The sequence below is a fragment of the Dendrobium catenatum genome, unplaced genomic scaffold, assembly GCF_001605985.2.
Source record: "Dendrobium catenatum unplaced genomic scaffold, ASM160598v2 fragScaff_scaffold_315, whole genome shotgun sequence".
NCBI lineage: Eukaryota > Viridiplantae > Streptophyta > Magnoliopsida > Asparagales > Orchidaceae > Dendrobium > Dendrobium catenatum.
The window spans coordinates 1689323-1711371 of NW_021318777.1; the positions used below are offsets into that span (position 1 = coordinate 1689323).

General features: G+C 33.5%; 1 protein-coding gene across 1 annotated transcript; it reads right to left on the minus strand.

Annotated features, from left to right (window-relative positions):
• Positions 1–2157: 2157 nt before the first annotated feature.
• On the minus strand, positions 2158–19449 carry LOC110102938 (probable sulfate transporter 3.5). Its single transcript, XM_020831460.2, has 12 exons — positions 18966–19449; positions 18516–18723; positions 17992–18163; positions 17791–17856; positions 17610–17723; positions 16881–16997; positions 16665–16791; positions 16256–16542; positions 3045–3235; positions 2854–2939; positions 2675–2751; positions 2158–2567 (listed from the first exon to the last, which is right to left on the minus strand). The coding sequence occupies exons 1-12, from the start codon at positions 19270–19272 to the stop codon at positions 2412–2414; spliced, it is 1908 nt and encodes a 635-aa protein (XP_020687119.1). The 5' UTR covers positions 19273–19449; the 3' UTR covers positions 2158–2411.
• Positions 19450–22049: the final 2600 nt, after the last annotated feature.

Sequence of the window (22049 nt, forward strand, 5' to 3'; positions counted from 1 at the left end):
ATGGTTCAATTTTCTAGGAATTTGAATCTGAATTCACCCAGAATGCTTTCTATAACTTTTGCTTGCCCTTTTTTGCATTTAGCTTATCCTTATCCTTTCTCTTTGTAGGGTGATTCATAATGTTGGGGCATTCAGATCTCGAGTGTTCATGCTTCCTAAACTTAAAGCAAATTATTTAAGAAGAAAACTTTTTTTTAACCTATTTTACCTCTTCTCTTGTCATAATAGAGCTTATGTTTGTCTTTTAGAAAACTCTTGAATTGGTGAGTCATCAATGATAGGTCATCAAATTGATTAGCTCTTGAATCACCGCTCTTAATGTCATCAGTGTTCAATGCCACAATCTTTTCTTTCTTTCTTTCTCTACATCATAAAGCATTTGGTTAAAATTTTGCTCATAAGCATGGATGATCAACAAAATAAATATGTAGATCTTTAGATTTAGTTATAACAATTACTTTTTTATCAAAGAATCAGACGAACAACGCAATATCTTGTTTACTTTTTCAGAATTAAAAATCTCCTTATCCAAGACATTAAAGATGTGACTATCTTTATGAACCTAGCGTACATATCATATATTGACTCATTAGGATTCATGCAAAATAGTTCGTATTCATATAATAATAGGTTTAATTGTGATTGTTTCACTTCATTTGTGCCTAATTCGTAGGTAATTGAACAATCTATCACAAATCTCTTTTTCACTAGTACCTGTAGATACAAGCATATAATCTTCAAATTTTAAAACACAAAAAAAAGTTTAATCACTTCATATTTAATTGGGTTAAATCTCTTTTTTCAGCAGACCATATAATAAAAGGCATATTAACTTTCATGTCATTAGCTATTTAAGATGGTATATAATTCACATATAATACTTAAATCATATACCACATGCAAAAATGTATAGGGACAAGAATGTGGACATGCGTATTTTTCAAAAATCAAATAAAATGTTATCAAACAATGGTGGATGGGTAATAGAATACCCTTCATTAGTATTTGTGGTTTCTAAAGTGTGCCATTGGATCAAAGTCTTGCTATTAAAACCAAATTGTAAGAAAACATGTTCTGATATCAATTAAAAGTTCAATAATTTGCCAACATACCAAATTTACTTGAGAATGGCACACCAAGAGGTGGAGGTGAATTGATATTTTAAATATTTTTGAAAAATTTTCAATTAAAAATAAATTCAGATTTTAATGTGGAAGAAAAAATTACAACATAAAATAAATAATAATACTTATGTATTTTTTTTATTTTGTAGACAAATGAAATAATAAATTTTTAATTATTTTCAAGCCACTATTTGAACCACATGCAACCCCCACAAGTGTAATCACCACCAAACCAAAGTATTAAAGATCAAATTATACGCAAATAAACTTGCAGAAAGTAAAATGTAAAAAGTATGCAAATCAATTTTATAGTAGTTCAATAACCTTGACCTAACTCCACTCTCCGAAGGATCTCTTTTCAGGTATTACATTAATAAATAGTGACACTCCTTCAGTTTGCGGCTAGACAAAGAAGCTCATACAAACTCTTCTCTCAAAGAATCTATCCTTTCAATTCCTCGATATAATGATAAAGTGTTCATATAGTATGTTTAGTTAAATTTTATTTCAACTTTAATCACAATTAATTAAATATTATTAATATTTTATTTGACTAATTGTGCAATATGATCTTAAAAAAAAAAAGCAAAATATTTAACTTCACTCTCCCTTCTGTATATATGTGAATGGTCCCTTAATTAACATGCACCTATTAAAAAAATTGAGTCAAGAAAAATAAAATTACAGATTCTTTAATATATAATTCAACTCACACTAGCACAACAATTCTTTAATATATAATTCAACTCACACTAGCACAACACAATCTTGAGTCTTGAACCCTTAGTCTTTCGTATATGTTGTTACTTGAAATGGTTAGTAGTGTATAAACAAAATCCAAAATACAGTGTAGGAATAAGTAAATAATCATACAATAATGTTTGCAACGATCAAAACATATAATCAGGCTCTCGGATTGCCATAATATCGACTACTTAGGTAAAACACAATATATATATACATCAACTTGTTCAATTTTTAATAGCTTAAGTAAGTTGAAATCTCACAATAAGCTAAAAATGTATTTATTTTTACTATTTTAATCATCCTTTAAATGTTAAAACACATAAAGTAAGAAACAGTGTCCTTATATATTACATCAAATGGAGCGGCCATGTTTGGAGCTGCTCAATTATCAAGTATCGCTTGCCTCATCATGTCAATGAACTAATATGAAAATATTGTTGTAAGAAAAATAAAATATACGATTGTATAACAAATTCATATTTCCCCCTTTTTGGCATCACCATTTTTCCTACAAGCAAACTCTACATAGAACACGATATATTATACTCCTGTTTCATTGGCTTCTTGCATAGCAAAATGACAACCAGCGACTGCATCGTTTATTGAGATGAAAAACCACTCTTTTCCAACCGCTTCAATGAAATTTGCCGCAGTAAACTTCTCCACCACTTTTAAACTTGGATTTGTTAGTGCCACCTATGATATTAATCAAATCATTAGAAAGATAAAAAAGCAATAAAAAAAAAACATTATCATATTATATATATATATATAGAGAGAGAGAGAGAGAGAGAAGCAAATGCCTTGATCCCCTTCTTTTGAAGCATTTTATGAGCTTCCAACATCATTGCAATGCCACTGTTGTCAATGGCAGACACCCCTGCAGGAAAATTAATTTAATTATTTAAACATGAAATGATTTTAATAGATTTTATGTACTCGTTACAAATCAAGTTCGTTCGTAATTGACTAAATGACTTACCGCTCATATCAAATATAACATACTGTAAATCCTGGCTTCTTGTCTCCTTAATTCTATTCTCTTCAGCTTCTACCCACCTTGCGATCCTATAATTCATTTGATACTTATCAAGTGAAGAAGATTTGAAGTATTTGGTTCCATTCTTGTACGTCAGCTTAGTCAAATGTGGAATGACTTTTTTTTCTTTTTACCTCTCTCTAAGGTAACTGGCATTAGCGAAATAGATGGGAGAGCCAAGCTGCAAGATTAGGATACCAGAAATGGTCTTGGAATCTGGATATTGATCAATGTCGCGGTAGAGATCGGTTCCAGGCAAGTTTCCAAGCTTATATGTGACGGGTCTTGCCACGTGTAGCAATGCTCTTATGATCGACAATAAAAACTGAGAAAAAGTTCGAAGCTTTTAGTCACCAATATGCTTACATATGGGGATAATATTTATAAAATTCAATATGGTTTGATCTTTCTAAAGAGAATTAAAACAATCTAATTTAGAATATACTGCAAAAAAAGAGGCAATAGTTTCTTTTTTTTTTTTAAATATATGCAGCTAATTTTGGCCTTATGTAAAATAATTTTCAAGGTAATCTTTGAGGTGGGAATTATGAATTTTATAGGAAAGAGAGTGATCACTGGTTCTTAAGATGATAACCTCTTAAAATTTTTCAACCAGAAAATATAAAACATAAGATTCAACCAAATAGGGCCAGAATGAGACAATCTCTCGATCGTATAGCCAAAGTCATCAAAAAAAGTTTCAATGTACCTCTAAGATAAGGTCTGTTGAAAATTAAACTTCATTAATTGGGCCTTTTAATTGAGTGGGCTTTTTAATTGAGCTCATAGTTTAGAAAAGTCCTTAGAAAATTCTAAAGTCCTATTTTATAAAGGATGTTTTAGAATATTCTAGAAATACATTCTAAAAGAGTTATTTAGAGAATTCTAGGATATGTAATTAGTAACCTTTGTAAATGAAGATATGAAAATATTCTAGAGAGTCAATAGTAGCCATTGGATTAAAATGTAATGGCGCAATCCTAATGGAGTCACTAGTATAAATAGGTGTGGTGTCTTTGAGTTTTGTATGAAGTAGAATCAAGAACTTAAAAAGTGAAATAAAAGTGAGTTTTACAAGTGTTCATCTTCTCTTTTAGAATTCCTCTTCTTACAATAGCATCTTATTTTCCAACAAAGTGATATTAGAGGACCGAAGTTTCTTTCTAGAGAGATGGCGAGCAACAATATGATCCCCTTCCAAGTCCTAGCGCTCAACAAGAGCAACTATGAAAATTGGAGCATCAAGATGAAGGCCCTTCTTGGATCGCAAGATGTATGAGATGGTAGAGAAAGGCTACAATGAGCCAAAAGATGAGTCAAGTTTATTCCAAGCTCAAAAGGATCATCTAAGAGATTCAAGGAAGAGAGATAAGAAGTCTCTCTATCTAATATTTTAAGGATTAGATGATGACGCTTTTGAGAAGTTTTACGATACAAAGTCTGCTAAAGAGGCATGGGAGAAGCTTCAAACCTCTTATAAAGGAGAGGAGCAAATCAAGAAGGTGCGTCTCCAAACATTAGGAGGTGAGTTCGAAGCCTTACATATGAAAGCAGTTGAAGTCGTCTCTGACTACTTTACTAGAGTCTTAGCCTTTTCTAATCATATAAAAAGAAATTGAGAGAAGCTAGAAGATGTAAGGATTATGAAGAAAAACCTTCGCTCTTTAGATTCAAAGTTCGATCATATTATCACCATTATTAAAGAAACCAAAGACTTGGAGGCTATGACAATCGAGCAACTCCTAGGTTTTTTGCAAGCCTTTGAAGAAAACAAAAAGAAGAAGCAAGTGATCACGGAACAACTCCTAAAGGCACAAAATAATTCAACTAAATAAGTGAGCCTCGACTATGGTAGAAGAGAACAAGGAAGAGGTCATGGTCGAGGACAAGGTCGTGGTCATGGACGCGGACGAGGTTGGAGCTCTAACAAGGAAAAGAATAACAATATAAATTTTGGACAAGGAGGAAGTTCAAAAAGAGGGCATGAAAGAGGGAAATCAAGACCAATGTATGACAAATCTCAAGTGATGTGCTACAACTGTCAAAAATTTGATCTATATGCAGCAGACTATAGAACTCCAAATAACAATAAGGTTGAAGAGAAGGCTAATAATGTGAAAGAGAGAAGTCAACAAGATGGCACTTTGCTTTTGGCATATAAGGAGAATGAAAAAAGGTAAAAATAGCATATGGTATTTGGACACTGGTGCAAGCAACCATATGAGTGGAAGAAAAAGCATGCTCGTGGAACTTGACGAGTTGGTGTGCGGCAATGTATCCTTTGGAGATGAGACCAAGGTTGCAGTGAAAGGAAAAGGTAATATTCTTATCCAATTGAAGAATGAAAAGAACCAATTAATTTCTAAAGCCTATTATGTGCCAAATATGAAGAGTAATATCCTAAGTCTGGGCCAACTCTTAAAGAAAGGTTATGATATTCATTTGAAATATAAAAAACTTTCTATAAAAGATAATATCAGCAACCTAATTGCAAATATATCAATGTCAAGAAATAGAATGTTCTTGCTCAATATTCAAAATGATATTACCAAGCTTCTCAAAGCTTTCTACAAAGACCCATCTTGGCTCTGGCATCTTCGATTTGGGCATCTTAATTTCGGAAGACTAGAGCTATTATCAAAGAAGAAAATTGTGAGAGGTCTACCTTGCATCAAACACCATATCAGATATGCGAAGGTTGTTTACTAGGGAAGCAATTTAGAAAAAGCTTTCTAAAGGATTCAAATTCGAGAGCACGAAAGTCATTTGAACTCATACATACATATGTATGTGGTCCAATCAAGCCAAGCTCTCTCGATAAGAGTAATTATTTTCTTCTCTTCATTGATGATTTCTTAAGAAAATCATGGGTATATTTTTTTAAGCAAAAAATGAAGGTCTTTGAATCATTCAAAAATTAAGTTTAAAGCCTTCGTGGAGAAAGAAATTAGCCTTGAGATCAAAGCTATATAATCTGATCGAGGAGGAGAGTTTAATTCAAAAGAATTTCAAAAATTTTGTGAAGCCAATGGAATATGTTGACCGTCCCAAGATCTCCTTAATAAAATGATATAGCAAAAAGAAAGAATCGAACTATCCTTAATAAAGCTAGAAGTATACTCAAGAGTAAAAACTGCTTAAGAAATTTAGGGCCGAAGCTATTGCATGCACGGTTTATTTGTCCAATTGATCTCCAACAAAAAGTGTGTGGGGAATGACACCACAAGAAGAATAGAGTGGAAGGAAGCCTAGTTTCTCTCATTTAAGAGTGTTTGGAAGCATAATCCATGTGCATGTACTCGATAAGCAATGAAGTAAAGTGGACGATAAGAGTGAGAAGTACATTTTTATCAGTTATAACTCCAACTCAAAAGACTATAAGTTATATAATCCAAACACTATGAAGACAATCATCTATCATGATATCATATTCAATGCAGAAGGAGAATAGGTTTGGGGCCCACATGAAGATCACTACAACTTCTTTAAGGATCAAGAAGTTGACCAGCCAAGGATGGATCAAGAAAGAGATGAACCCACAACACCACCAACTACACAAACTATAAGTACTCATTAGGACTCATCATCTTCAAGTGAAGGGTCAAACAAATAAGTATCAAACTTTAGAAGTTTACAAGAAGTCTATGAGGTAATTAAGAATTAAGACAATCTCACCCTCTTTTGCCTGTTTGATGATTATGAACCTGTAAATTTTCAAGAAGTTGTGCAAAGTAAGAATTGGAAGGATGCAATGGACAAAGAAATCAAGGCAATCAAGAAGAACGATACATTGGAGCTAACTGCACTTCCAATAAGACACAAGGCAATTGGTGTAAAGTGGATATACAAAGAAAAGAAGAATGTCAAAGGTGAAGTTGAGAAATATAAAAAATGATTAGTGATGAAAGGTTACAGCCAAATTGCTACCATCGACTATGATGAAGTATTTGCTCTTGTTGCTCGACTTGAAACTATAAGGCTAATTATTTCTTTGGCAACTCAAAATAGGTGGAAAATACATCAAATGAATGTAAAGTCTTCCTTTCTAAATGGAGTCCTCGAAGAGGAAGTTTATATTCAATAACCACAGGCTATAAAATTAAAGGGCAATAAGACAAGATTTTGAAGCTAAAGAAAGCTCTCTACGGGTTAAAACAAGAACCTAGATCATGGAATAATCGCATCGACATGTATTTCCTTGAGAATAACTTCATTAAATGTCCTTATGAGCAAGCCCTCTACATCAAAGTCAAGGATGTGGATATTTTGATAGTGTGCTTGTATGTGGATGACTTGATCTTCACTAGAAGTAATCCAAGTATGTTTAAGAAATTCAAGAAAATGATGGCTAAAGAGTTTGCGATGATAGACATTGGACAAATGACAAACTACCTCGACATTGAAGTAAAGCAAAAGGATGAAGTCATCTTTATTTATCAAAAACGCTATGGATAAAAAATACTCAAGAAATTCAATATGAATGATTGTAACCCCATAAGCACTCCGATTGAATGTGGAGGGAAGTTACCAAAAAATAAGAATAATGAAATGGTTAATCCAATATTTTCAAGAAGGTCAAGTAGCTTGCTAGCACTAGGCCAGACATCCTTTATGTTGTTGGAATTGTTAGCTGTTAGATGAAGGCACCAACAACTATACATAAAGGGTGTCAAGAGGATTCTTTGATATATTAAAGGAATGATCAACTTTGGTATATTTTATTCAACACCAAATGATTTCAAGCTTGTCGGATATAGTGATAGTAACTGGGTCATAGACTTGGATGAGCGAAAAAGCACTACAGGGTTTGTGTTTTACATGAGAGACATTATTTTTACTTGGATGTCAAAGAAGCAACCAATCGTTGCCCTTTTCTACTTGTGAAGTTGAGTATATTGCTGCAACTTCATGTGTCTGTCATCCAATTTGGTTTCAAAATTTAATGAAGGAGTTAAGATTGCCACAAGAAGAGCCAACAAAGATTTGTATCGATAACAAGTTAGCTATCGCTTTGACCAAGAATCATGTTTTTCATGATTGAAGTAAACATATGGACACACATTATCACTTCATCAGAGACTGCATCACAAGAAAAGATGTGCAAATAGAGTATGTGAAGACTCAAGATTAAGTAGCTGATATATTCACCAAGCCACTCAAGCATGAAGATTTTATCAGGATAAGAATATTACTAGGGATAATAAATCAAATTTAAGAGGGGGTGTTGAAAATTAAACTTGATTAATTGGGTCTTTTAATTGAGTGAGCCTTTTAATTGAACCCATAATCTAGAAAAATCCTTAGAACACTCTAGAGTCCTATTTTATGAAGAAAGTTTTAGAGTATTCTAGAAATACATTCTAAAATAGTTATTTAGATAATTCTAGAATAAGTAATTAATGACTTTTGTAAATGAAGATAGGAAAATATTCTAGAGAGCTAGTCAATAGTAGCCATTGGATTAAAATGTGTTGGCACAATCCTAAATGGAGGAGTCACTAGTATAAATAGCTGTGGTGTCTTTAAGTTTCGTATGAAGTAGAATCAAGAAGTTCAAGAATGAAATAAAAGTGAGTTTTACAAGTGTTCATATTCTCTTTTAGAATTCCTCCTCTTACAATAGCCTATTATTTTCCAACAAGGTTACTATCTTTAATTGTAGTTATTTGAAAATTTAATATAACAATGAGAAGTTTAATTTAAATGCTTAACAAATCAATAACTTTTCTATTTATATGTCAAATCTTTAACATTTCTCGATATATTAGTTGGTTAGCAAAAATCATGTCTTTATAAAATATACGAGTTAATTAATCAATTAAATAATATTAAAAAAAGTGTTTTATGTGATCAATAAGAGGAGCATTGATTTCTCTCTAAGAAAATCAATTTTGTAAAATCTCAGAGCTTCTCTTTCTTTCTAGATTTTCTCTCTAGTTTCTTTTCCTTCTCTCATTGAGCCTAACCAAAACATTTTAGTGTTACCAACAACAAAAAATTATTGGATTTTTTTAAAAAGTAATCCATTACAAACATTTCGTATGTGTTATATAACATATAATGATATAAATAATAGGTTTAAATTTATTGGATTTCTTTTAAAAGTAATCCAATACAAGCATTTAGTATGTCGTCTTACTATATATAAAAGCAAATCCAAATTTTTTATGTACAAATATCTCAAAATTTTGAAGAAACTGTTTGAAGTGACTCGTCAAGACTAACACAAGCTCTTTGCGACTCTGGAAAATTTGTTTCATGGTTCATTTAGACTTTCTCAACTAAACATAGTAGTACTTGCAGAAATTTATTCACTCAATCTCAAAAGTTATTTGTCAACCTTCATTTTAGCAAGTCTGCAACTTCTTCTAGTCAAGTCGGCAATATAACCAAAGTCTCAAAGAATATAGCTCACATGTATTCTAACATGTTTAGGCTATACAACTCATGTATTTTTACCAAGCAACTATTTAAATCTTCCCATGTATTTTTTCCTTACCTATGTAACTTTAGTATGCATCCCTTCCTATAAAGTTAGACCCGAGCCCAAAAATATAAATAAGGGATCAATGATAGAGCTCAGGTAATTAAATTATATGAAAGTTTTAGTTTTATCTTTGAATAAATAATATTTAAAAAAGAGGTTAAATCTCTAGGTTCCGGTAACATTCTTCCTCGTAATAGGATAAATGAGAAGTTTTATAAAGATAGGGGTGGGAGTACTTCCCCCTTGGAATTGTAGATGGGCTAAGAAAAGGGAAGCTTCTCTTTAGTTAAGGGAGTTTTTGAAAGATTTTGATGTGCTTTCTATTGGGATTGTGGAGGCCAAAATCTCTTCTATCAACAGGTTTGAATTCAATAAGTTAATGGGGGAGGATTGAGATTTTTTTGTTTTACCTTTGGAAGGATTGTCAAGTGGTATCTTGGCTTATTGGAGATCTGATTTATCTTTATTCTTGGTTGTGGAAGTATTGCCTCAATTTGTTATCGGTAAATTTAATATTTATAACAAAGGAGTCTGGTTGGTTTTGACGGTGTATGGTAGCAAGGATGTATATTAGAGGAGATGTTTGTGGAATAGCTTAGAATTGTATTCTGACAGAGATATTCCTTTGATTGTGTGTGGATAATTTAATTGAATTCTATCTTAAGAAGATAAAAGAGGGCGAAAAAAATTGTTTTCTCTCAAGGACCAAAGGAAATGAAAATGTTCTTGAGTAACAACGATCATCATGATGTTGGTGTGTTCTCAAAGCTTTCTACAAAGACCCATCTTGGCTCTGGCATCTTCGATTTGGGCATCTTAATTTCGGAGGACTAGAGCTATTATCAAAGAAGAAAATGGTGAGAGGTCTACCTTGCATCAAACCCCAAATTAGATATGCGAAGGTTGTTTGCTCGGGAAGCAATTTAAAAAAAGCTTTCTAAAGGAGTCAAATTCGAGAGCACGAAAGCCATTTGACCTCATACATACATATGTATGTGGTCCAATCAAGAAAAGCTCTCTCGGTAAGAGTAATTATTTTCTTCTCTTCATTGATGATTTTTTAAGAAAAACATGGGTATATTTTTTTAAGCTAAAATTGAAGGTCTTTGAATCATTCAAAAATTAAGTTTAAAGCCATGGTGGAGAATGAAATTAGCCTCGAGATCAAAGCTATATGATCTGATCGAGGAGGGGAGTTTACTTCAAAAGAATTTTAAAAATTTTGTGAAGCCATTGGGATACGTTGACCGTCCCAAGATCTCCTTAATAAAATGTAGCAGAAAGAAAGAATCGAACTATCCTTGATATAGCTAGAAGTATACTCAAGAGTAAAAGCTCCCTAAGAAATTTAGGGCCTAAGCTATTGCATGCGCGGTTTATTTGTCCAGTCGATCTCCAACAAAAAGTGTGTGGGGAATGACACCACAAGAAGAATAGAGTGGAAGGAAGCCTAGTTTCTCTCATTTAAGAGTGTTTGGAAGCAAAACCCATGTGCATGTACTTGATAAGCAATGAAGTAATCCATTACAAACATTTCGTATGTGTTATATAACATATAATGATATAAATAATAGGTTTAAATTTATTGGATTTCTTTCAAAAGTAATCCAATACAAGCATTTAGTATGTCGTCTTACTATATATAAAAGCAAATCCAATTTTTTTATGTACAAATATCTCAAAATTTTGAAGAAACTGTTTGAAGTGACTCGTTAAGACTAACACAAGCTCTTTGCGACTATGGAAAATTTGTTTCATGGTTCATTTAGACTTTCTCAACTAAACATAGTAGTACTTGCAGAAATTTATTCACACAATCTCAAAAGTTATTTGTCAACCTTCATTTTAGCAAATCTGCAACTTCTTCTAGTCAAGTCGGCAATATAACCAAAGTCTCAAAGAATATAGCTCACATGTATTCTAACGTGTTTAGGCAATACAACTCATGTATTTTTACCAAGCAACTATTTAAATCTTCCCATGTATTTTTTCCTTACCTATGTAACTTTAGTATGCATCCCTTCCTATAAAGTTAGACCCGAGCCCAAAAATATAAATAAGGGATCAATGATAGAGCTCAGGTTATTAAATTATATGAAAGTTTTAGTTTTATCTTTGAATAAATAATATTTAAAAAAGAGGTTAAATCTCTGGGTTCCGGTAACATTCTTCCTCGTAATAAGATAAATGAGAAGTTTTATAAAGATAGGGGTGGGAGTACTTCCCCCTTAAATTGATTAAATATCTTCCATCGCTTTTTGGAATTGTAGGTGGGCTAAGAAAAGGGAAGCTTCTCTTTAGTTAAGGGAGTTTTTGAAAGATTTTGATGTGCTTTCTATTGGGATTGTGGAGGCCAAAATCTCTTCTATCAACAGGTTTGAATTCAATAAGTTAATGGGGGAGGATTGGGATTTTTTTCTTTTACCTTTGGAAGGATTGTCAAGTGGTATCTTGGCTTATTGGAGATCTGATTTATCTTTATTCTTGGTTGTGGAAGTATTGCCTCAATTTGTTATGGGTAAATTTAATATTTATAACAAAGGAGTCTGGTTGGTTTTGACGGTGTATGGTAGCAAGGATGTATATTAGAGGAGATGTTTGTGGAATAGCTTAGAATTGTATTCTAACAGAGATATTCCTTTGATTGTGTGTGGATAATTTAATTGAATTCTGTCTTAAGAAGATAAAAGAGGGCGAAAAAAAATTGTTTTCTCTCAAGGACCAAAGGAAATGAAAATGTTCTTGAGTAACAACGATCATCATGATGTTGGTGTGGTGGGGTCTAAATTCACTTGGTGAAATAATAAAAATGGCGGTGTTCGTATTTTGGTAAAATTGGATAGATGTTTATTAAATTATTTGTCTTTAAATGTTGTTCCTTTAGCGGTAGTGAGGCATTTGCCTAGAGTGGCATCAGACCACTGTCCTATAGTTTTGAAGGTGTTTAATGCTGATTTTCATCAGAAGAGAATTCTGAGATATGAAGATGTGTGGGTTTCTTTTTATGCTTCTTTTGCTATTGTCTTTAGATCTTATAATAAGCAAGCTGGAGGGGATGTGGTTCAGGTTTTGAATAAGAAGTTTAAAAGAACACTTAAGGATTTATTCTATTATTTTTTTGAAGAAATGCACTAGTCAAATTTTATTAAACATAAAAAAATAGCCTAAGAATCCCCCATCACATTCCTCTAACAAAAATAAAGGAATGAGGAATTTTATTATAGCTAATATCATCCCAAAAAAATCTAAAAAAAGAACATAGTTAGCACACAAATCGGCTAACATATTACAGTTTCTATTGGCGAAAAGAAATAAAACTTGCTTGAAGTCATTAAGAAAAACTATATCCTTCAGATTTAAGATTTCCATCTTGACTTCATCCTTATTCAGCATAATTTTCTGAAATAATTTGATAACATTATAGTTATACCCATCAATGATGATATCGTTAGCCTCAATCATCCAATCTTGTTCAATTGGAGTAGATCTAAGTTTCAAAATTTTAATGTGTTGAAAGAAAATCATAAAAAAGAGGCGTTGGAATTTCAAGAGGAAGAAGCTAGTGGTAGTGGTTTATTTGAGAAAAAACATCTTTTGCTTAGATCAAAGGTTCATGATTTGAACTTGTTGGTTTCTCCGTTAAGTACTTGGTGGAGACAGAGGGATAAAATTAAATGGATGAAAGATGGAGATTCAAATACCAGATTTTTTCATTCTTTTGCAAATGTGAGGAGAAATGCAAATCGGATTAAACAAGTCAAAGACATCAATAGTGTGTTGGTTGAAGATCAGGATGGGATGGAAGGAGTTTGTCTGAATTTCTTCAAAGATAAATGGAGAAAGAGGAATTGTGTTCTCAATGGGTGGCCATCTCCCTTGACTTTCCTTGAAGACATAGATAGAAGACTATTAGAAGCCGAATTTACTAAGGAGTGCATTGAGGTGATTAAGCATCTTGGGAGTAATAAATCACCTGGCATTGATGGAATCGCATATTCTTTCATCAAATTCTATTGCAGCATTATTGGTGATAATGCTTGGAAGGCTATTAGCTTATTTTTCACGACATGTTAGATTTGTTTATCTTAGAAAGAAACTCTTATTGTTCTTATTCCAAAAGTTAGTAATCCAATGGCCCATTCTAATTATCATCCTATAAGCCTATGCTTGTCTATTTATAAAATTATTGTAAGAATGTTGCTTAATAGATTGATCTTGGTGATTCCTAAACTCATTTTTGAAGACCAAGCAGCTTTTGTTAAAGATTACTCTTTATTTGATCTTTTTTTTTTTGGCTCAAGAAGCTTTTAATAAGTTTAAAATATCTAAATCTAAAAAAAGCTTGATGGATATTAAGATTGATATGGAATAAGCGTACGATAGTATGAGCTGGTTGACCTTAAGATAATTATTGGATCTTTTTGATTTCCCGATGAAGTTCTCAATTCTTTTGATGGAATATGTTGTGGATCCAAAATGTTTCATTTTGATTAATGGCAAATATTCAGATTGGATTGAAGGAATGAGTAGATTTAGAAAAGGATGTCTGTTGTCTCCTTATTTATTCATTTTGTGTTCCCAACTTTTATCTAGTGCTTCTCTTTTTCACGAAGGAAGAAACATTGGGATCAAAATCGCTCCAAAGGCTCAAAAGATTTCTCATCTTTTATATGCTGATGATATCCATATTTTTTTGGAAGCAAAATTTAGGAGTGTTAGAAAGGTGAAAGGGATCATAAAAAAGTATTGCAAGTAGTTTGGTTAGAACATTAATTTGCAGAAATAATCTATCTTGTTTAGCAAGTCGGTGGAAAGGAAGAGGAAAAACTATATTTCCAAGTTGTTGGGTTAAAGGTGGTTAAGGAGATGAAATATCTTGGGCTGAAGATTGCTTTGAGGATGTTTTTGATTTTTTTATTTTCATAATCTAATGGAGAAGGCCTTGAAAAGATTGAATGCTTGGGGAAACAAATTTATTTCTTTGGCAGGGAAGCTTGTTCTTGTCAAAGCTATTTTTTTGTATCTTCTCATATTTCTTTCTTCTCACACTTTAGTTCCTATGGGTCTTTTATGCGAATTTGATAAATTATGTAGATACTTTATTTGGCATAAGTAAGATGGTAATCAATGACTTCATTATGTTGTTTGGGACGTACTGTGTAAGCCAAAAAATAGTGGAGGCCATGGACTATTTTCAGCTAAAGCATTAGTTGGTCCATTCCTTGCGAAGTTTGCTTGGAATTTTTTTGCCAGCCCGAATTCTCTGCTCAATAGGAATCTAATTGCAAAATATGGAAAAATATATATGGGATTACAAAGTTAGAAGAGGGTGTTCTTCAAAATGGAAAATTATGGTTAATGATGCAAAGTATGTGCATCCTACTGTAAGGTGGAATTCTTCAAATGGAAATTCTATTAATATCCTTAGATATGTGTGGATTTCTGATATAAGCTTGGAGAGATGGCCTATGTTTGTTGGAGGTATGGGAGAGGTTGGATTTTCTCTTGATAGCTTTATTTCATATGGTAGATGGGATGAGGTGCAAGTTGAACAAGTTTTTGGCAAAGAATTGTGTGATCTTATCAAGCAGATTCATATCTATTTGAATTTGGAACAAGACCATATAGAGCTGAAGGAAAAAGCATCTGACAGAATGATTACTTCTCTGGTAGCTGAAGCTTCGAGAGAAGACTATGAGGAAGTTAATTACTGGAAATGGATTAAGATACAGGTGTTGTTACCACGTGTAGAATTTTTCTGGCGGCGCGTTTGTTTAATGATGTCATTCCCTCTAATGATTTCTAAATGTATAGACGACTTCTGAACTATAATGGGTGTAAGAGGTTATTTGCATATTGAAAATGTGGATCACATAGATGTTGGTTTGTTCTAGGTGATACAGTATCTGTATATATGGGGTTTCGGAGTGCCAACTTTCTCCTCTTTTGCGAATTGTTGTGTATAGTTGGAGTAGCTTTCTATTTCTAATCCTTTTATTACAAACTTATATTGTGCATTGGTTTTCTTTTCATGGAAAAGTAGGAATAAACTAAAGCATGGTGAAGGTGAAGATAGTCTGGCTTTCATTGTTGCTAATGTTATTTCTATTGCTTCTTCTTCATTCTTGAGTTCAGAAAACTGGAGTGCTAATCTGCTTTCGATCTCAACTATCTTTTAATTCTTGGCCCCCTTCTCCCTCCGACTTGATTAAAGTGAACATTAATGCATCTTTGTTAAAATCTAATAGAGTTGGCATTGGCGGTGTGTTCAGACACTATAAAGGAAGATTTTTAGTTGCTTTTGGCTTCAGTTTCTTACATTGGGATATTGCCCAGTGGGAAATAATGGTTATCATAGCTTTTAAAAAAAGTAATAAATGATTGGATGTTTGAATCAAGAGGAACAATTATTGAAGGGGATAGTTACAATATTATCAAGCTTCTTCAAAGGTCTTTTGATAAAGCTAATCGGAATTCTCTTAGTGGTGGATGAGGATTTCTTTTTTTTTGAAGGAGTTCAATCAAGTATTGTTTCATTTTTCTAATCGTAATTGTAATAAGTTAGCTGATTTATGCGCTAACTATGTTATTTTTAGTGATTTCATTTGGTATGATGTTAGTAGTAATAATATTCCTTCTTTGTTTACTTATTTGTTAAAGGAGGATTGTGATAGTTTAGCTATCACTTTGTAGTTTGTAATAATTTTTTTAATTAATGCAAGCTGTATTTCTTAAAAAAAATAAAAAGAATAAATGATATTCAAGTCCACCTAATTTTTTTCAGATAGAGAGAGAGAGAGAGAGAGAGAGAGAGAGAGAGAGAGAGAGAGAGAGAGAGAGATTTTGTTAATTACGTACCGATATGACAAGGCCTGTCTTCATGTTAATGAAGAGAACGCCGAGAAGGGCAGCCATGCAAAGGCAGAAATCGAACTTATCAACTTTAAAGAGATGGCGAAGCTCATGAAGCTCGATGACGCCGATCATGGCAACGATGATAATGACCGCAAGAGCCACAAGTGGTGTGTACTTGAATAGTGGAGCTAAGAATAAAAGAACCAGCATCATACATACTGCCATCACTGCATTTGACATTGGCGTTTTGCATCCAGCGTGGTAATTAACTGCTGATTTTGAGAAGGGACCTATATTTATAGATCAAGAAAAACAACGCAAAATTTTTTACTAATTAGTGCCAAATGAACATCCTAGCTTAAAGAAAAATAATAAATCACTGAACAAAAAGTGTTGGAAACTATTTAAATACCAGTGGTTAAATAACATGAGGTGAAGGAACCAGCTATGTTCATCAATCCAAAAGCAATCATCTCCTTGTTCCCATCTATCTGCTCGTTTTTTAGCAAAGCCAAGCTCCTACCTACAGCTACTCCTTCCTGTAATATTATTGTTAAGTATTTGTTATCGTGATGAAAAAAAGAGTATTATGGGAAATTAAATAATAATGCATTTATCCACATCATACCGCAAGAGCAATGAATCCAGTGATGATTCCAGCTTTCATGGCAACACTAACATATGGAGATTTGAATTGAAGGTTTGATATCGTAATAGGGTTAAGTCCCCTCTTTAAATCACCCACCTAAAATATGAAAGATAATTAAAGCAGATTAATTCTAAGATATATATTTAAAGAAAAAAAGGTAGGGTCAGGATATATATATATTCAGCTACAGTTGTATCAATGAAGTTATCACATCTCCTTCTTCTAATTTCATGCATGTTCCATTCAATTTTCACAACATTGATTCTATACATAAACAATAATGCGTGTAATGCAACAATTTACTTTAAATAATAAAATTTATTATTTGTTATTTTAGAAAATTTTTTTTGTCACTCAATAAAACTAAAAAACTGATAAGTAGGAATAGAAAACAACATTTGAACGGAATTGAACTATCAAATTAAAACTTAATTAATTTGCTATGCTCAAGCGAGCTGGAAATGTCTTTTTAAGGTACTTTTTTTTTTCCTTCAAATTTTTACCATAAACTGCTTTTAAGAAAATAATATGATAATTAGCAGTTCCTCACTACTAAATCTGCTTCAGTGTGATAATTAAAAAATATATAGTCTGATTTTTAATATATATAAACTATTATAATTTTAATATTTATTTATCATAATAATTTTATCTTTCCTTTTTTATAAAAAACTGCAACTGCCACAAACAGATATTAAAAAAACTTACAATAGGAATTCCGTGGGTCTCTCCATCTACCAAATATGCGATTACTCCTCCAACTATTACCACAACGAGCGGAGCGACAGCGTTTACCCAAAAAAGTTTTGGGATTTTTTTTTTCTGCAATAATGACCAGTTTCAGCTTATTTAAATAAAGTGAATGAAAAAAAAAATTAATAATTTTTACCAACTGCCGAGCGAAAAGTAGAAAGATCATAAGGCCGATGCCTAACACCGCACTCTGCCATTTACACTACAACATAAAACAAAATCCACCGACAAAAAAAAAAAATTAATTTGCATCGGGTAGAAAATAATACCTAATCACTTATATGAAAAGGTCAACGATTTTATTTTCTAAGAAAAAAAAAAGAATAAAAATTGAAACCTCGGATCGGTGTTGGATGATTGCATGAAGCACGGAGATGACATCTGTTTTGTTGGTGAAATGCTTGAGGCCAAGAAAGCCCTTTAGTTGCTGTAATATTATGATCATAGCCGTCCCTCCCATGAATCCCGTAATGGTAGACCTCGCCAGAAAATCCACTATTATTCCCAGCCTGCAATGGCAAACTCACCGGCCCACATTTATAATTATATGGAAATAATTCAATTGATTTACCAAATTTTGAATTTATTTTTAAGAAAATTCTTATATATGGATTAATTAATTATACATATATTACACCTATATTAAAATAAATTCAAATGTTTCAGAACTCATCATAGTAAAAAATTTAATGTGAATGACTAAACAGATATTATAGCTAAAATATGGAAATAATAAATTAATGTGTCTGTTTTAAAATAATTTTTTTCTATAAATTAATTATAAATATATTTATTTTAATTTTATCATTTATTAATATTAAATGTCTGTTTTATTTTTAAAAAACCAGCATGCAGAGTTACCGGAAAATGCCTAGTGTCAGCTGCAGAAGGCCGGTAAAGAACGCCGCGGTGATAATGGTGTAAACGTATCTCTCCGGCTCCTCCTCCGGCGAGACGATCTCTTGTATTATCGCAGCCATCAGAAGCGACGCCGCTGCCACCGGCCCCACCGCCATGTTGTTTGAACTCCCAAACATGGCGTACACCAGCGGAGGAACGGAGCTCGAATCTTCATCAATTTGTTGACAATAAATTATCATTATGAGGAACCGGAACAATAAATTTTTATACCAATAAATATAAAAAAGTTTAAAATATTCCCGATCATCAAAATTTCTAGAAAGAATTCCTAATTAAAAGGATTTTGTCCTCGTAATTTGGTCATTTTTTATTGTCAAATTAAAGTACGGTTTATAAAATAATGATATCATTTCACGTTATAAAATAAATAAAAGGGGGAAATTGATTTACAAAGGCCGATAATTGGTGGAATCTGGGCGAGCTTGGCGTAGCTTATTCCCTGCGGAATGGCGAGACTGGCAATGGTAACGCCGGCGAAGAAATCGCATCCAAAGAAGGCGAGAGAGTATTTGGGCATCCATTGGAGAATTGGAACAAAATAAGAAATCGTGCTCCAAAACCGTCGGGCCGCGGGCTGCCCCGAAAAATGCCTGAACGGATCGTCGGGAAAGAAAGTCTCCTTTAGCTGAGACTTCAACAACGTTACGAAGGGCCTTCGGCTCGCCAGATTCACCTTCCCCCGCTTCTGACCCTCCATTATCGTCCCCAAGAAACCAAGAGAGAAAGATGAAGCTAAGAAGAGAGAGAGAGAAGGAGAGCGGCGGGTTGCATTATATGAAGCGAAGGGGTCGTGGTGGTTAATGGGTGGACCGTGCGGTTATGAGAGTGGATGCGGATGGGTGAGGGAATGGGGAGATGGAGCTACTGGATTGCCATATTTAGTAATTGGGTTACTTGCAGTTGATTGCAAACTATCCAGATTGATAAGTATCAATGGATGCCAATTTTTCCTCAGTGGATTCCAGCGGTTTTGGCTTTCCTCGTCGTTTTTACTTTTGTATTTTTTTTAGAAAATTGTTATAGTTTTATTTGGCAGCAGTTTCTTTATTGTCATTTTCTGAATTATTTATTTCTTTTTTTAAATAATATTTGTTAGAGTATGATAGCATTAAAGAAAATATTAATTATACGATAGCTCAAAAAAAAAAAAAATAATGTGCCACTTTAAAATTTTTTTTAACTTTTAATAACAAGGCTTTGCCCACGGCAGCTTTGGACTACTATTATTTTATTTATTTAAAAAAAAAAACATATCTAAAAAATGATAATAATAACTGATATGCCATAAAAAATTATCTTGATCGGGCACGAATCTCGATGCAAAATCAAGTTGGAAACTATCAAAATTAAAATTAGGACCATTTGAACTCAGATTTTAGCAAACTTGTAGTTGAATTGAGCGTCTCGAGAATACGAACTCAACGACACCAAATTCAACACAATCCCAGTCCAAACAGGTCCAAATCAAGGGTTAGAAGAACTATTGGAAGGTTCAAACCACAATTTGGATTGCCAAATGGTTTACAAACATAACGTGCTTATAGTCGGATCGAGCGGCTCGACGAGAAGAATCCAACGAGCCAAAGATCACTGAATTCCAACGTCAATAAGACGTTTAAATGTCCGTCAAACAGTCTATGATCAAGACATTCAACATCATCCGTCCATCCAACCACTCCCCATTTACCCTTGATCTCTCATCTATTTATGGGTCATGTCACTCCAAAAATCTATAAATAGACCACTCATTTTTCTTGAAAAGGAAACCAAACAAGAAGGATGAGGAGGAGAAGAGAAGAAGAGAAGAAGAGGAGGGAAGAAACTCCTCCTTGACCACATCCAGAGTTTTGCTAAGACAATGTCAAACTACTATCTAACACCCCAACTTTCAAGTGACGCTAGATTTTAACACTAGACTTCAACCATACGGTTGACATTTGTAATCTGATAGCCCTCAAGGATGAGTCAGCCCATTATACTCAACTTAAATTCTAGTGAAATCTTTTCAACTGGGTCAGGCCCTGTGATTTTTCCCTTTTCTAGGGGTTTCCACGTAAAAAAATCTTGTGTTATCTATATGTCAGCTGGATATCCATACAACGCTAAGACATATAGTTATAACTATATCACCACGTATATTATAGCATGCAATAGATTGGCATCGTCTGTGGGAAAATTTAATCCCACTATCTTAAGTACTACTATAAATGGCTAACAGGCGCAATAATTGTATCTTGGAAGCCTCCTGCTCGAATTCACATCAATCCCAAAATCAATCTCTGAATCAGAGATGCCAAGTATCTGCCTCTTTTTACCCTGGTGGACGAAACCCCGCCAGAGAAGGGACTTCAGGACCATCCCTGGAAGATCGTATCAGAAGGATGGAGGAGTCTCAGAATGAGATCCTTTAACTCTTGCGAGGGACTAGATGACCGACACTAGTACCCCAGGAAGTTATTCCTCTCCCTTGAGATCCACCAAGATTCAAAGATGTTCTTCATGTCAAGGTTCCCCTTTCGCCGCCAAGGATGCACCCTCCAACACATCTAAAGAATGAGCTTGCTGATACGGTAAGCTCTACTCATCCTTCATGTGTAGGCTGCCAGCATCACACTACTTCAGACTTCCCCGAGGATTAGCCCAACAGCACATCGCTAAACTCCCCCATAAAGCCCTACGGTATGAAATATGAAGACTAGTCTGAGAGGAGTTCCCCGTTGGAGATATAAGACAATCTTTTCATCAACGGGATTTTTAGGAGTCGTCATCTCTGACTGAAGCAATCCTCCAACACACCATTCTGGCAAGATTCAAACTACCGAGCATTAATTCATACGATGGGACAACTGACCCATATGAACTTATCAATCACTATATGACCATAATGCCAAGTCTTCCTAGTTACGCTTAAAGGATAAGCTTGGACATGGTTTTATTCACTTCCCGTCAGATCCATTCCAATGTTCATCAAATTAGCCAAAATATTTGTCGAATAATTTATTGCCAATCAGAGGATGGTTATAGACTCTTTCCACCTCTCAGGAATTCGCTAGAACAAAAATGAGTCCCTCAAGGAGTACTTTTAAATATTTTCTACTGAGGCCCAGCAAATTTCAGGGGTAGATCCCGAGTTACTTAAATGTGTATTTCTCAAAGGGCTTTATCCTGACCCTTTCTACTCAGCACTTATATGAGATATGGTCCATTCATATGTGGACTTGATCCATCATGTGGAGACCAAAATCTCTGCCAATGAAGCCATTAATGCTCATAGGAAACAATTTGAGAAAATAATTAGGAAGCATAAAAATACACTAGAAATTAAGAATCCATCATCATAATAGATTAAACAAAAAAAGTAGAATCTTCCCCCTCCACCCTCACAGCCATAACGAGAGCCTTGCAAAGAAAAGGAGTATATGCCACTTAATATATTCCAAGTAAATCTATTAAAGTCCATCTGGGATCAGGAAA

Excerpts from the sequence above, each read along its gene's own strand:
- LOC110102938 (XM_020831460.2), bottom strand. The coding sequence starts at position 19,272 with ATGGAGGGTCAGAAGCGGGGGAAGGTGAATCTGGCGAGCCGAAGGCCC. Across the intron at positions 16,998-17,609 it reads AGACCCACGGAATTCCTATT|GTGGGTGATTTAAAGAGGGG; the intron begins GTAAGTTTTTTT and ends TTCATATTTTAG. Across the intron at positions 2,752-2,853 it reads TGTTATATTTGATATGAGCG|GGGTGTCTGCCATTGACAAC; the intron begins GTAAGTCATTTA and ends ATTTTCCTGCAG.